The sequence below is a fragment of the Hyaena hyaena genome, unplaced genomic scaffold (assembly GCF_003009895.1).
Source record: "Hyaena hyaena isolate Hyena2069 unplaced genomic scaffold, ASM300989v1 scaffold_237, whole genome shotgun sequence".
Classification (NCBI taxonomy): Eukaryota; Metazoa; Chordata; class Mammalia; order Carnivora; family Hyaenidae; genus Hyaena; species Hyaena hyaena.
Window position 1 is genome coordinate 1420556 of NW_024080874.1, and position 16251 is coordinate 1436806.

The window sequence follows — 16251 nt, forward strand, 5'->3', positions numbered from 1 at the left end:
CTGTTTTAAAAAAAATTTTTAATGTTATTTATTTTTGAGAGAGACAGAGTGTGAGCGGGGGAGGGGCAGAGAGAAAGAGGGAGACACAGAATCGGAAGCAGGCTCCAGGCTCTGGGCCGTCAGCATAGAGCCTGACATGGGGCTCGAACTCATGAGCTGTGACATCATGACCTGATCTAAAGTCAGATGCTCAACCAACTGAGCCACCCAGGCGACCCCTCCCACTTTTCCTTTTTTAAGTAGTCCTTGAGTTTTCTTTGTGTTGAAGATATGGGAAGCATTTTAACTATTTCATGGCTACCCTAAAGCATTGGGTATTATTTTTGTTCTGTAGTTTTTCTCTCACTTTCTCCATATAAATTGCATACATTGTTCAATTCTACTTCCTTCTTTTTTCTGATTTTTAAAAAATGTTTTAGAGTTTATTTATTCTTAGAGAGAGAGAGAGGGCACGAGCAGGGAAGGGGCAAAGAGAGGGAGACACAGAATCTGAAACAGGCTCCAGGCTCTGATCTAGCTGTCTGCACAGAGCCTGATGCGGGGCTCGAACCCATGAATCGTTAGATCGTGACCTGAGCCGAAGTCGGACACTTAACTGACTGAGCCACCCAGGCGCCCCCAATTCTACTTCCTTCTTATTGTCTACTTTGTATTTCCTTTCTGCTTGTGATTTCATTAACATTCCTTATATTTGCAATGCATTTTCTTTTAAATGTTTCGGTTCTGCTAACACACTCGTAGTTTCCCCACAGGCCTCCTCGCTTCCCTCCTCCGCCTTTACCTCGCCTCATCTTTTGCTTTTTCTTCTCCACCTGTTGTCCCTTCATCTGTGTTTTCTTTCATCTTCTCAAGGATGCCAGACAGTCGCATTTCTTGCTTCTCTGTCGTACTCAATCCCTCTTAAGAAGTGGCGCCTCCTGAATCTATAGAAATAATATTACCACTCATTTATTCTGAAATGTTTTTCTCACCTGCCTGATTTTTTTTTTTTTTTTTTGGCATTTTCTCTTTCCTTGTTCTTGAACAAGGAGGTGGCTAGTGTGTGCCAAAAAGACCTCATGTGTGAATTGCCCTCTGGGTTGGTTTGTGAGGCTTTCCGCTGCAAGTAACAAGAAACCTCAATCCAGCTGACGTTGAACTGAAAATGATTTCTCAGCTAGCGTAAGAGTGGAGTCAGAGCCTGGATGATTCAGCAGTTCCTCAGGGTCCTCGAGGACCCAGGTTCTTTGTGTCTTCCTACTGTGCCGTGCCTCCCTTGTCACATAGGCTGGCCCCCTCATGGTGGCCGCAGCAGCTCCGGACATCACATCCACACCATCCAGAGCAGAAACAAAGGACTGTTTCTTTCGTACAGGTATCATTTTAAGAACAAGAAACCTTTCCCAGAGTCCGTCCTCCCTTTGGCTGATTTCTCCTTATGTCTGCCAGAACGGGATTAGAAGCCCGAGCCCGGTCATTGGCACAGGAAGTGAGTGCGCACAGCTACCTTAGAACAACCAGAGTTAACCTGAGTCACACAGGGGGAGGCAGTAGACCCTGACTGAATCAAAAGCGGGGCTCCACAGGCAGGGAAGGGACACGGCTGTTGAAAAGTTTTCCACTGGTGTCTGCTGTGCTCTCGGCCCTCCATGGGCGCTGGCTGGATCTCCTCACAGATCCGTCTACAGCAGGAGAGCAGTTGCTTCAGCTCAGTTTTCCGCTCCAGTCTCAGGATTTGTTAGGCTTTCATCTAACATATCTCGGTGGGGCCGAAGTGGAACCATCTTCTACCTCTGCGTGGCCATCTAATGCTTTCAACACATGTAGCTCCAAAAAATGACATTCCTAGCCTCTTCCTGTCGCTGCTGTCCATCTGTATCTGCAAGGGGCTGTGCCATCCTGCTTCCTCTCCCCTCTCCCCCAGAACCCACGTCTCTTCTGACAGCATCATCTCCCAGTGGACCTGGGCTGAGAGGCACTCCTGGGGGATAGGGAAGAACACTTTTCCTCCAAAGCAACTATGCAGGAGAGTGATGGCTGTGCGTTGTCCAGTTGACAAAAGACCTTGCCTTTTTATAAGGGTCAGACAGTGGGAGAAGGGATAAAAGATCTCTCAGGTTATTTTTAGGATGGGACACAGTGTCACTCTGTGGGCAGCATAGCCTGGGGGTTCGCTACAATTGCACTTTTCAATCCAGTTGTGCTGGCTTTCTCATAGGTGGAGTGGCTTATCTCCCCCATTCTGGCTTTCAGCTGTCTGGACTAGCTCTTGGTGATATTCTCGGTTTTCAACTCTTTCCGTACCTTTATGTTTTAATTAGAATTGGGAAGAGACTGCAGTGGGGGATTGCTAGACGGTTACCATTTAAAACCGGAAGCCATGTTCTGGGGCACCTGGGTGGCTTAGTCGGTTAAGCGTCCGACTTTCGCTTGGGTCATGATCTCGCGGTTTGTGGGTTCGAGCCCTGCGTCGGGCTCTGTGCTGACTGCCAGCTCAGAGCCTGGAGCCTGTTTCAGTCTGTGACTCCCTCTCTCTCTGACCCTCCCCTACTCGCGCTGTCTCTCTCTCTCCTAGAAATAAATAAAACATTAAAAAAAAAAATTTAAAACTGGAAGCCATGTTCATGCATTTTTCAAAGAGTGAGCTGCATATGCCCTGCTTTACTTCCTCGACCCATAGCCACCTGGCATCTACTTCCCCTTAATCCACCAAAGTCACCAGGAACCTCTACATTGTTAAAGCCAGAGGGCACTTTGAATCCTTGTCTTCCCCGATCTCTTCTCAGCATACGACACTGCCAACCACTGGCTCCTCTTGTTTTTTTTGTTTTAATTTTTTAACTTTTTTATTTATTATTGAGAGAGAGAGACAGCGCATGAGCAGAGAGAGGGGGAGACACAGAATCTGAAGGAGGCTTCAGGCTCTGAGCTGTCAGCACAGAGCCCACCACGGGGCTTGAACTCTCAAACCCCGAGATCATGACCTTAGCCGTTTTGGACGCTTAACTGACTCAGCCACCCAGGTGTCCCTCAGTGGCTCCTCTTGTTAGTAAACTTGCAAGGAGCTCTTGCTCTGTGTCAGATACTGTGCTAAGCTCTCTGTATACATTACATTATAAAATTCTTCCAGCCAGCCTAGTGAGGTCAGTATTGTTTCCATTCTACACATGAGGAAACTGAGTCTCTTGCTTATGGACTGGAAGCCAATAACCAGGAGAGTCAGGAGGGAACCTTCTTAAATGTTCTCTTCCCTGGGCTTCTGTGATCTCATTTGCCCCTGGCTTTCCTGCCTCTCTGGCTCCACATTTTCAAGCTCCTCTTCCTTAACCTGCCTCTTAAATTAAATGCGTGTTTCCTCAAAGCTTTTCTTTCTTTCTTTCTGTGCCTCATCGTGGGAAGCTTCATCCAATCACCCTCTGATGGCTCTTGGATCTCCATTTCATTCCCAGACGCTTTTTGTGAGCCCTGAAGCCACCTATATAGCTGCCTTTCCAGTATCTGCTCTTGGAAACCCCTCTGCTCAACACACCTAAAGCGAGGCCATGGTTTTACCTCCTGGTAACGTGGTGGGCCCCGCCCGAGATCAGGCATTATTGCCTTTTTTGTTTGTCACTACTGTCCATTTGATATTATCTAGCCTAGTGGTTCTCAAAGTTGTCTGCACATTGGAATCACTGAGAAGATTAAAAAAAAAAAAAAGATACTAATGCCTAAGTCCTCTTCTACAAAGATGATTTACTTATATTAGGTTGTGACCTGGGCATCTGTACTTTTTTTATGGTGGGGAAGAAATGTAGAAGGTAAAATTTACAAACTTACCCATTTTTAAGCGTATGGGATATGTAGTGCTAACTATATGCACCTCATTGTACAACAGGCCTCTGAACTCTTTCGTCTTATAAAACTCATACTTTATATCCATCGAACAACAACTCCTTTTCGATGACTGGAAACCTCCATTCAACTTTCCGTTTCTAAGTTTTATTACTTTAGATACCTCGTATGAGTGGAATCATGCGGTATTTGTCTTCCTGAGGACTGTGTCCTCAAAGTTCTTTCGTGTCGTAACGTGTGACAGGATTTCCTTTTTCTGGCCGAATAATATTCCATTGTATGTCTATATCACATTTTCTTTTTTCTCTCTCCAGCTTTATTGAGATATAAGTGACATATAGCCTGCGTAAGTTTGAGGTGTATACTTTTTTTGTTGTTGTTGTTGATTGTGGGTTTTTTTTATGTTTTTTATTTTTTGAGAGAGACAGTGCGAGCAGGGGAGGGACAGAGAGAGAGGGAGAGACAGAATCTGAAGCAGGCTCCAGGCTCTGAGCTAGCTGTCAGCACAGAGCCCAGTGCGGGTCTCAAACCCACGAACCGCGAGATCATGACCTGAGCCGAAGTTGGATGCTCAACCGACTGAGCCACCCAGGCGCCCCTCAGGTGTACACTGTAGATCTGGTATATGTATACATTGTGGAATGATTTCCGTGATAAGGTTAGTTAACATATCCATCACCTCACATAGTTACCTTTTGTGTGTAAGTATGTGTGTGTGTGTGTGTGTAGTTATCTTTTGTGTGTAAGTATGTGTGAGTGTAATTATCTTTTGTGTGTAAGTGTGTGTGGTTACCTTTTGTGTGTAAGTATGTGTGTGTGTATAGTGAGAACACTTAAGATCTCTCTTAGCAATCTCCAAGTATACAATATTGCTATCTTTTAAGATTTATTTTTTAATTTTTATTATTTAGTTATTTTGAGAGAGTGTGTGTGTGTGAGTGGAGAAGGGACAGAGAGAAAGGGAGAGCGAGAATCCCAAGTAGGCTCTTCACTGTCAGCACAGAGCTCAATATGGGGCTCTAACCCATAAACTGTGAGATCATGACCTCAGCTGAGATCAGGAGTCAAAAGCTTAAAGGACTGAGCCACCCAGGTGCCCCTACAACACAGTACTGTTGACTACAGAGTCACCATGCTGTACGTTCAATCTCTAGAACTTACTCGTCTTCTCACTGGAAGTTTGTGCCCTTTGACCAACATCTCCCATTTCCCCCGGCTCCTAGCCCTTGGCAACCACCAATCTACTCTGTTTCTATGAGTTTGGCTCTTTTAGATTCTACATATAAGTGAGATCATGCAGTATTTGTCTTTGTCTGTCTTCTTTCACTTAACATAATAACACCCTCAGGGTTCACCCATGTTTTTGCTGATGGCAGAATTTATTTTTTTATGGGCTGAATAACATCCCTATATATTTATAGTTTTCTTTTCTTTATTCATTCATCCATCAGCAGATACTTAAGTTATTTCCATGTCTTGGCTATTGTGAATAATGTTGCAATGAACATGAGAATGCAGCTATCTCTTTGAGATCGTGTTTGCATTTTCTTGGAATATATACTCAGCCGTGGGATTGTTGGATCATAGGGTAGTTCTATTTTTAATTTTTTGGAAAACCTCCATACTGTTTTCCATAGTGGCTGCACCAATTTACATTCTCACCAACAATGCACAGGATTCCAGTTTCTCCATGTCCTTGCCAATACTTTTTATTTTCTGCTTTGTTTTGTTTTGTTTTGTTTTTGACAGTAGCCATCCTCACAGATCTGAGATGATATCTCATTGTGGTTTTCACCAGCATTTTCCTGATGATTAGTGATTTTAGGCATCTTTTCATGTGCTTATTGGTCTTTGGTCTGTCTTCTTTGGAGAAATATTCATATTCTCTACCCATTTTTACATTGAGTTTTTGTAGGTTTGTTGTTGTTGAATTGTAGGAGTTCTTTATATATTTTGGGTGTTAACCCCTTATCAGATGTACGCTTAACAAATATTTTTTTTCCCGTTTCATAGGTTACCTTTCATTTTGTTGATTGTTTCCTTTTCTGTGCAGATGTTTTTAAGTTTGATGGGATCCCATTTGTCTATTTTTGCTTTCATTTCCTGTGCTTTTGGTGTCATATCTCAGAAACCATTGCCAAATCTAATGGCCTGAAGCTTCTCCTTTATATTTCCTCCTAGGTGTTTATGGTTCCAGCCTTTACATTTAGGTCTGTAGTTAATTTCATGTTAAATTTTGTATGTGGTGTAAGGGTCCAAGTTCATTCTTTTGCATGTGGACAATCTGTTTTCCCAGCACTGTTTGTTGGAAGGACTGTCCTTTCGCCATTGTGTGGGCTCGGAACCCCTATCAAAAATTGTTTGACCATATAAATGAGGGCTTATTTCTGGGCTCTCTATTCTTTTTTTTTTTTTAATGTTTTATTTATTTCTGAGAGAGAGAGAGAGACAGTGTGAGCAGGGGAGGGTCAGAGAGAGAGGGAGACACTGAATCTGAAACAGGCTCCAGGCTCTGAGCTAGCTGTCAGCACAGAGCTCAATGTGGGGCTTGAACCCACGAACTGTGAGATCATGACCTGAGCCGAAGTCAGACGCTTAACTGACTGAGCCACCCAGGAGCCCCCTGGACTCTCTATTCTATTCAGCTCAGTTGGTCCACATTTCTGTCTTTATACCAGAACCAAGCTGTTTGGATTATGGTGGATTTCCAGTGTTTTGAAGTCAGAGTGTGAGGCCTGCAGACTTGTTTTTCTTTCTCAAGATCATATAGCTATTCATGGTCCTTTGACTTTTCCATATGAATTTTAGAATTTCTTTTCTGTTTCTGAAAAAAAACAACTTTGGGATTTTTCTGGGAATTGAATTAGATTTGTAAGTTGCTCTGGGTAGCATGGGCATTTTAATAGTATTAAGCCTTCCACTTCATAAACACGGCTTCTTTCCATTAATTTCTTTCAGCAGTGTTTTCTGATTTTTGGTTAACTTTATTCCTAAGTATTTTATTCTTTGTTGCTGCAGTGGTAAATGGGGTTGTTTTCTTAATTTCCTGTTTGGATTGGTCGTTGTTAGTATGTAGAAATGGGACTGATTTTGCATGTTGACTTGGTATCCTGCAACTTTGCTGTATTCGTTTATTAATTTTAACAGTGTTTTTGTGGAAGTTTTAGGATTTTCTACATGTAAGGTTATGTCACCTGTGGACTGAAATAATTTTACTTCTTTCCGATCTGAATGCCTTTTCTTTCTTTCTCTTGCCTAAGCTTTCTGGCTAGGACTTGAGTACTATGTTAAATAGAAGTGTTAAGAGTGGACGTCCTTGCCTTTGTCCTGATGTTTAAGGAAAAGCTTTCAGTTTTCCAACCTTGAGTATGTTCGGGGTGGCTTTTTCACATACGGTCTTTATTAAATTGAGGTAGTTTCCTGCCATTCCTAGTGTGTGTCGAGCATCTTAACTCTTTTTTTTTTATTTTTTTTAAATGTTTTATTTATTTCTAGGAGAGAGAGAGAGACAGCGTAAGCAGGGGAGGGTCAGAGAGAGAGGGAGTCACAGACTGAAACAGGCTACAGGCTCTGAGCTGGCAGTCTAGCATCTTAACTCTTAACCAGCCCATTAGAATAGTTAAGTGGGTGGTCTTCCTGCTCCTATGCTCTTTAATGACTCCAAACCACAGGAAGTGTAGAAAGAGCCTGGGGTATTAGAAGCAGCCACCACTAGGGCAGCTGGAGTGCAGGGGGTGGCTTGGCGCTTGCTGGGAGGTGAGAGTGGGCTCCTTTCCCTCTGGTCCTAAGACGAGACAACTCAGGCCCCGCCCCTCGGGAGCTTCTGGCCCCGCCCCGCCCTTCCTGCCCGCTCTGCATGCCCCGCCCTTCCAGCCCCCAGGCCCTGCCCCTCCGTGGGTTCACTTCGAGAACCGAGTGTTCCTTACTTTCAGCGCCCTGGGAGGAGGATGAGATCCGCAGGGACCGAGTGGAGCCCCAGAGTGTGTCTCTGTCGTGGCGGGAGCCCATCCCTGCCGGAGCTCCAGGGGCTAACGGCACGGAGTATGAGATCCGATACTACGAGAAGGTGAGACGGGGTCTGGGCGGGACCTGGGTCTACATTCTGGGGCTGTGGTCCTTTTCTTCACAACCTCCTTGAGGCAAAAGCCCTTCTTACTTTCCTTGTGAGCACATCCACCGGGCTCCTAAGTGGCTTGCCAGTCTCAGTTTCTTCCTGTCCCCTCCTCCACTCCGCGCATGGACCCCACTGCTCATCGGCTGTCTCCTCTCTGGCCCTCACTGGTCATCAGCTCCATTGTCACCACTTTTGCCTAGTGTTTGCAGCTGACTAAGAGCTTTCTCTAGGGTACCGATCCCTATCCTGTGTGGCGGGACCATATACAATTTGCAGCCCTTTGTAAGAAAAAGAAGGCAGAAATACCTTACTCTTGAAATGTACAAAAATGTGTGAGGTGGGAGCACATTGGTAGGTCAGGTGTTCTGCTGGGGCTTGACCATGTGCTGGTCAGTGTTTAACGCCCCACTCTCCAGAACAATGAGTGTATGAGTTATGACAATTTTAGTGATAGAAAGGATGTGTGGTACGTCGTTTACAAGTAATAAGAAAAGATATACAGCTTCTCTGTATTGTTAAGCCCCACATGACCAATTGATTCTTACAGGATGCTTTTGCCGATTTTTGCTGACTTCTTGTATCTGTTGTCAACCTATAGTCGCAGTTCAACCTCGATTTGCCAAGTGGAGATACGTCCGGATCCCCTATCTCTTTCTTCCTCGCATGTTTTGTCTTTAAATGTGATATGTAATCTGCTGTTAAACTGCTTCTCACCTTGGTGCACATCCTATTCCTTCAAGAAACCTTTCTTTCATCTTCAGCACTTAATGTGTCAGAGCTTCACTCACTCCTGGGTGACTCGGGGGACTTCTTGGCTGAGTCAGATAATAGTTTTTGAATACTAGAAGGCTACTGGGAGCTGTGAGTTTGGGGTTAGGGGTGGTGGTGGTGAACACTAAAGAGGAGGGACTCCTGAGTCACGGCTGGGCCATCTAGGGGATGGGGTGCCACGGACTGAGGAGGGGGAGCAGATTCGAGGTAAGAGGACGAGCTTGATTTGGCCCATGCAGCGTCCCGGGGGCCTCTGGGTCATCCAGGTGAGCTTGCGGGGAGAGGGCTGTGCTGGACAAAGAGAGGTGGGGCCCTTTCTACACGGGAGCTAGGAGCTGATTGAAGCCAGGGGCCGGAAGAGATGGCCTAGGAGGACAGGGAAGGGGAGAAGAGCGGGCAGGACAGGGCTCTGAGGAACCCTGATGTTTAGGAGACTCTGGGAAGGAGCTGGGCATGCAGTGGCCTCTCAGAATGGGCCCACTGAACTGACAGCGGGCGGTCAGAGCATAGATAGGGTCTTCAGCTCCAGGAGGTATGAATTTGCTGGGAACAAAAAAGCCTTGAAAAGAGAGTCCTGTGCAAATGAGGCTCTGTTTGAAATGCTTCAGAGGCATCTCATGGAATCCAGTGACCACAGTCTGGGAGGCGCAGTGCTCCTCCTCTGCACTCTGCTCTCTGGGTGTGGCGTCCTCTGCCAAGGGACTTGCTCAGGGCACATCTCTGGGCTGATGGCCTTGCCTCTTTCTTCCGGCCCCCGGCCCTAGCCTGCCCGGCTCAGAGGGGCCGCAGCCCTAGCCTCACTGTCTTCCAATGGGTCGGTCAGATACCTGGAAGGGAGATTCTGATTGGCAGGTGTGGGTCAGAGTCTGCCCCATTCCTGAATACTGTGACCAAAGAACTGGACCACATGATCTCAGGAGGCTGTGGTGGCAGGGGGGACAGAGACAAAATGATGGCAGCACCTCCAGTAGACACCATTCTCAGACATGTGGGGGGAGCAGCATGATATAGAGATAAAGCAGGTGTCATCCTGCCCCTTCCTTGATGTAACTGTCACCTATAAAAGATAGAAATGCTAAAAAAAAAAAAAAAAGGAATGCTGTTATGAGGACTGTAGGTAGTCGGGCCTCTGAAGAGTCTGCATAGCGACTGGCAGCAAGCTGACCCTCACTCCGTGACAATGTCACTGTCCCCACTGTCCAGCAGGGGCAAGTCTCTCTGTCCCTCTGCGCCCGATTCCTTATCTGTGAATTCATGCCTTGCAGGACATTGTGAAAACCAGATGACAGAAGAAAAAAATCTTTGTGAGCCGCGACAGGGGCCGGCAGGTGTCAGGGTTCAGTTTCTTCTTTCTTCTGTGACATCAGGCTCTGCTGTCCACCCCCAAGAAGGAGGATCTAGCATCTTCTCTAACATTTCTGTTACTGTTCTTCGCCACAAGTACCACTGCGCACAGGTGGGAACTTGAGTAGAGGAGGGGTCGGAGAACCTGCGGAAGAAACAGAAGGAGCCCGCCCCAGACCGTCGGAGTCATGCTCTTCCCCCAATCCCTGCTCCCCCGAGGCCCCTTCTCCCTCCTCCGCCTCCCCACTCCTTTCCCCTGTCATTCTCCAAGGAGCGTGGCTCTGGCCCTGGGTCTGGGCCTCACTGCTTGGTCCTCCCTCAGGGTCAGAGTGAGCAGACTTACTCCACGGTGAAGACAGGGGCACCTGCGGTCACGGTCACCAACCTGAAGCCGGCTACCCGCTACGTCTTTCAGATCCGGGCGGCTTCCCCGGGGCCCTCCTGGGAGACGCAGAGCTTCAATCCCTCCATTGAAGTGCAGACCCCAGGGGAGGGTAAGTGATGTGTGTACGTGGAAAGGGTTCTGGGTAGAGAACACGCTGGCATGTGGCTGGGGCAGGAGACAAATTGGGGAGGGGGTGGTTCTCTGTGCAATTAAGGGAGCCCGCAGAACAGCTAAATTATAACCTGAGTAATTACTGAACGTGGAATCTGCTGACTAGGGCCTATTCAGTGACATGAATCAAATGGGGGGGTGCCTGTCTTGGGGGAGCCCACAGGGGAGGGGCTCATGAACAACTCCAAGCCGTGTCTCGGCTGGGGTCTCCCAGGCTCTCAGGACCTTTTAGGTCTTGCAGAAGCATCCTGTGCCCTCTCCAAGATTCTTGCTGTTTTCTCGCAAGGAGAATCAGTCTCATGGTCACTTCTTACTTGGGACGGCTAAATTCTTTCCCTCTGCTGCGATACAGACTCACACGTGGGGTGCCGTTCCTTTCTCCACCAGGCCCTAGAGTGAGAGGCAGGCTTCCGTGAAGGCTGGGGACACAGAGGGGCTGCCCAGGCAGCAATAAACAAAACAAAACAAGAATAGCACACGTTCAGTGGGGGGAATTGTACGGTATGTGGCTAATTTCTCCAATAAAGCTGTTATCAAGGCAAAACAAGACCAAAGAAAACAAGAGCTAAGCATCAGACATCAGATGCCCTGATTCTAAAACAGCTCCGGCTTCTCCATGGCACTGTGCCGCCCGCTTCCTCCCTTCACCTCCCTCCCCTGGCTCCCCTTCTCCCCACCCACCCCCCAAAATTCCCTTTCATGGTGACAGAGGAGCAGCTTAGCTCTGGCTTTGGTGGTTTTGCCCGCTGCTAACCCCGCCCCCGGGATCTCACCTCTGTCTACCCCGAGCAGTTCATGAAAGTCTTTTCCTGGACAAAGGCAGTTCCCCCTAAGAGGCATTCTGACACCAGCTGTCAAGATAATAATTCTTTCCAACCTGGTACACGAGTCTAATCCAAGATAGGAAGAGCTCTGAGCCCTAAGGGAGGTGGAGATAAAATGTAGAGGGAGTCAGGGTTCTGGGAAGAGAGACGGCACTTCTTGCTCCAATGCCTGTCTGTGCCAGACCTCGGCCAGGTGCTGGCGAGGGGAGATTAGAGCTCTGTCTTGAAGGCTGGGGAGCATTTGAATGTGCAGAGATGGGCAGGGGACGCATTTCAGGTGGAGGAAGCCACCGGAACAAAGGCTCGACGGCTCGGCTGGAGTGGGTGTGGTGGGGGCAGGAGCGGGGAGCTGGCTGGTCGCTGAAAAGGTCCAATGATTTCCATTCATTTGGTGCTTCTTGGCAAGTAGACACCGCTCAGACCCCCAGCCCCCTTTGGCTCTGGGGGAATGGGTCTCCCAGTCTGCAGAGGACTTCTTCCAGTGAGCTGTGACCCCAGCTCAGGAGCATGATGAGGGACCGTGCATCAGCACTGTATCAGGTCTCCACTGCCACATGACACATTACCCCCAAGTGAGTAGCCGCAAATGGCAGACATTTATTCTCTCCTGGTTTTCGTGGGTGGGGCCTCTGGGTGCAGCGGCTTAGCTTGGTGCCACTGGCTCAGGGTCCCTCGTGGCTCCGTCATCTCAAGGCCTAATGGGGAGAGAATCTGCCTCCTGACTCAGGTTCTCGATGGCTGTTCACTGGAGGCACACGGTTCTCTGCCTCTTGGGCTTCTCCCCAGGGCTCCGTGTAACACGGCACCTAGACAGTGAGGTGGCGTGGGGGGCGAGACAAGCTGCAGTCTCTTCTCTTGTCACCTTATCTTGGAGGTGACATCCCATCACTTCGGCTGCGTTCTGTTTGTTAGAAACAAGTCACTATGTCAAACCCACACTCAAGGGGACGAAATGATAGAGAATCCAGCAGGGACATCTCAGAGGCCACCTTCCACAACTGCCCTGCCTCCATTTCTGTGTCCACATGGATACCTCATTCCACAGTTCTTGGCAACTCCACCCGCTCCTGCTCTGGCCGGATCCCGGGCCCTGTCCCCACGTCTGGAACCGTGGGCTCTAAAACCGCTTCATAGACCCTGGCCTTGTCAGCCCCTAACTCCCCCTTCCTTTTCTGTCCCTTGTCACCTGACTGTGACATCCTCCTCACAGCCCTGGGGCTCCGACCTCATGCCCCAGGCTGTCATCCCCCTCCTGTCCCCATGTCACCTCCTGTCCCCTGCAGGTCCTCCCTGGGGAGATGCCCCCCCCGCTGTGCCGGCCCTCACTCCCCTGGACGCTGCGCAGCACCTGCCCCGCTCCGCCCGGAGCCCAGAGCCAGCGCCAGTCCTGTGGCCCACGCCCCACCTCACCTCGGCTGGGTCTTCAGGGCCGCATCGCATCTCCCCCGTTCTCGACAGTTTCCCCAAACCCGCATCTCTCTCCGCGCACCTCCCCTCCATCCCTGTCCCAACCAAAGATACCTTCCTCCCTTTCCCCTCAGGCAGGAACCCTGTCCATCGCTCCCTGGCTCCCTGGCCCCCTCAGGATGGAAGCTCCCTCTCCTTGGCCTGGCATCCCAGGCCCTCCAGGTGCCCTCTCTCCCCCAGGCCCCACTGCACGTCTTGTGGCTCTCAGCCCCCCTGTGGTCTGTTTCCCAGCCCCACAGGACAGCTTTGCCACCTTCTATGCCCAGCATGCACGTCTGAGTGCCGCCCAGGCCTTTCCGATCTCCCGGGCCCGGAGCAGATGGCCCACCTCTTCTGCGAAGCCTTCCTCACTGGCTTTTAGGAAGACACGAGCATGCCTCTGCCCAGCAGTCTGTTTCTGTTTTCACTCTACAGTTAGGATGTTTGCTTCTGTCTCCCCCGCTGGTTGGGACCCTCCTCCAGGGCAGGGATTACAGCTCACCCCTCACTGCCGCCCCCGTACCGGCGCCAGCCTGTCACACATGTTGGATGGACATATAGGTGGAGTTGGGAGCCTGGGGTCCTCTATACCCCTCTCTTGGGGAAATAGGTCAAAGTAGAGGCTTTTGGGATCAGGTTCAAAGCATAGGCTCACCATGTACTAGTCATGGGACCTTGGGCAAATTACACACTGTGTCTCCGTGTCGGTTTCCTCAGCTATAAAGTGGAGACACCACCGCCTTACTGGTTTATTGTGACAATGAAATGGGACCATTTAGTTAAGGCACATGCTGAATGGAGTAAGTGTGCATTCAATGTTAGCTCACACTGTAATTGTCGGTGGATGGTATGGATGGGGGATGGGGGACTCAGGTGAGAGGCCATACCCCCTGCGGAGCTACGTTAAGTCAGTTTCCGTCCATCAGAAGGGGAGGCCCAGCCCTGCCTGCCTGGGCCGCTGGTCCTCCCTCCCGGAGCGGGACTGCCATGCAGGTGCCCAGCGCTGGGAGAGGAGGAAGCTCCAGGTGCCGGCGTGGTTGGCGGGGCTGCCTCACTCTCTGCCGTGGGGGCCAGGGCCAAGTTCAGGGGTGCTGTGGATGGCGGGCAGGAGTCTGCATTGGGGCTTCCCCAGGAGCCTGGCCCTCTGCCTGCCTCAGCCTCGTGGTTTACCCCCAGCTGCCTCGGGGTCCAGGGACCACAGCCCTGCAGTCGTCGTCACCGTGGTGACCGTCTCAGCCCTCCTTGTCCTGGGCTCTGTGATGAGCGTGCTGGCCATGTGGAGGAGGTAGGTCGCTGCTCTCAGCCTGCCTGACCCCCGTGAGTCGTGTCCCTGGGCACGCTAACGTGTGCTCACAGCCCCTGTATTAGCACCTGCACTTGCACACATGCAGATCTGCCCACGCAAGCATACTGCTGTGTAGATCCCGGCTTGGCGAGGACGGGCCCAGCCCCTCCCCCCACTCGCTGCTCACACGGCAGCCAGCACTGCAGCTAGCTCAGCCGCTCTGGGATGAAGGGGATTTAGCTCCTTAACTCATTAAATGTCAGAAGGCATCACTGAGGATGGAATCAAGCTCCGGCTGCTCCAGCGTGATTAGGATTCTCCTGAGGCGCTCAGAGGCCCCCAGCCCCTGCCCGTGAGGGATCCAGAGGCCCATGAACACAGGCAAAGGGAAGAAAGGCAGAAATGGTGTGTGGGAGGGGGGAGGACAGAGAGGGGAACGCAAAAACTGGGACCCCCCCAACGCCCAGCAGAAAGAAGCTTTCAGGAGAGTGGGCAGAGAAAGGGGATGGGAGGAGGGGAAAGATGTGGAGCTTGAGTTTGGCTCAGAGAAGATTCCAGTCCTTCTGCACACAGCAGAAACCTCATAGTACGTGTTTCCCCCTTCTCCCCAGGGCCACACTCTGCCACACGCAGAGGTACCAGGCTGGGGCTGAGGTCAGCAGACTTGAGGGTTGGAAAGTCTGCGTGTGATGGGCTGGTGCGGGGGTTGGGGGGCGGTGAGCAGAGAAGAGCAATGGCCGGTCGGGGAGCCGAGTCTCAGCACATCGCAGCATCCTGGAACTGCCTGTGGGCTGAAGTGACAGCGAGCATTCACTGCTCGGCACTGTCTGCATGGCCTTGAACGAGGCACTGCGCGACTGAGGAGGGGAGGGCCTTGACTTGTGGGTCTGGGAGCCCGCTCTGCCTGGGCCAGGACAGTCAGGGAGGCAACACAGGAGTAGTGAGCTCCTTTCTGGTGCTCAGATGCCCGTATTGGACCTATTGGAAAGGTTGGAACGTCCAAGAGCCAGGAGCCTCTTGTCCTGGCTGGGAGCTTAAGGGCTCAGGAAGACAGGAGGAGGAACAGAGAGAGGGGCATAAGGAGCACCCCTCTGGGCAGGGACTGTGCAGGACAGGAGGAGCTGCCCAGGAGCACCTTGGAGACAGATGCACCAAGGCTTACTTGAGCTGAGTAAGCCACGGTCGGTCTCAGAACCCGCTCAAAATTCAATGGCACCGAGGTGGAGGTGGAGAGAACCTGCCGGTCTCATGCCGATGCGCACGGCGCCTGTCCGGCATATCTGGCAGCGTCCGAACGCTGGCATCTGATCTCTGCAGTGCTTGCCCTGCGTGGGGTCTCCTCGCCTCCACTTTCCCTCCCCACTCCATCCTGGCCCCTCCCCCTTCTCACCAGAGGGCCTTGTCCAGTGGAAGCTTCTGGGTTTCTCTGGAACTCCTCTATCTACTCAGTCTTTCCCCCTTCGTCTCCACCTACCTCTCCTGGATGATCCCTCCATTCATGGAAGCCGGGTCACCACTCTGGGTGACTTCAGTAGCTATTGGACGACCCATGGTTTATTGGGACTTATGAGGGACGACCCTTGGCATATTGGTTCTTGAGCGTCCTCATTCCCAAGGACCTTTTCTTCTGTCCCACCTGTACCTCCGTCTCCCAGATCCTGCCATGGACCTGGCCATCAACGCAGATATAGAATCCAGCTCTTCCACTTGAGCCCCGCAGGTGCCCCACCCTTACAGCGTGCCCCCTCGGCTGCATCTGCTGCACCTGCTCCTTCACTGCTTCATTGGCCCCCCCTCAGCCCCTCGCCCCCAAGGCTGCACACCTGCCTGTCTCTGCACCCATCCCCTCCCTCCCTTCGCTCTAGAGGAGGCGTCTTCCTCCTCCTCCTTTCTGCTGTGATCCGAACCCCACCCCTTCCCACCATCTCAGAAACCCGTACTAGTTCTGGTGTCCCCCTCTGCCCCACGTAACAGCTGACATTTATTTAATGCTTAGCAAGCTCTGTGAAACAGTGCTGTATCAGGTGGGGCTGTCTTTATCCCGATTTGATTGAAGAGAAATCTGAGCCTCCCCATCCCGCAGCTGCCAAGCAGATGG

At 50.6% G+C, this 16251-nt stretch overlaps 1 protein-coding gene across 1 annotated transcript in view; it reads left to right on the top strand.

The window, feature by feature from the left end:
• Window positions 1–16251, top strand: part of EPHA10 (EPH receptor A10) — a 38826-nt gene that overhangs the window by 16583 nt on the left and 5992 nt on the right. Inside the window, exons 6-8 of the mRNA XM_039244490.1 lie at window positions 7746–7879; window positions 10365–10536; window positions 14045–14153. Of these exons, the coding sequence (XP_039100421.1) occupies window positions 7746–7879; window positions 10365–10536; window positions 14045–14153 (415 nt within the window). The remainder of the gene's footprint in view (window positions 1–7745; window positions 7880–10364; window positions 10537–14044; window positions 14154–16251) is intronic.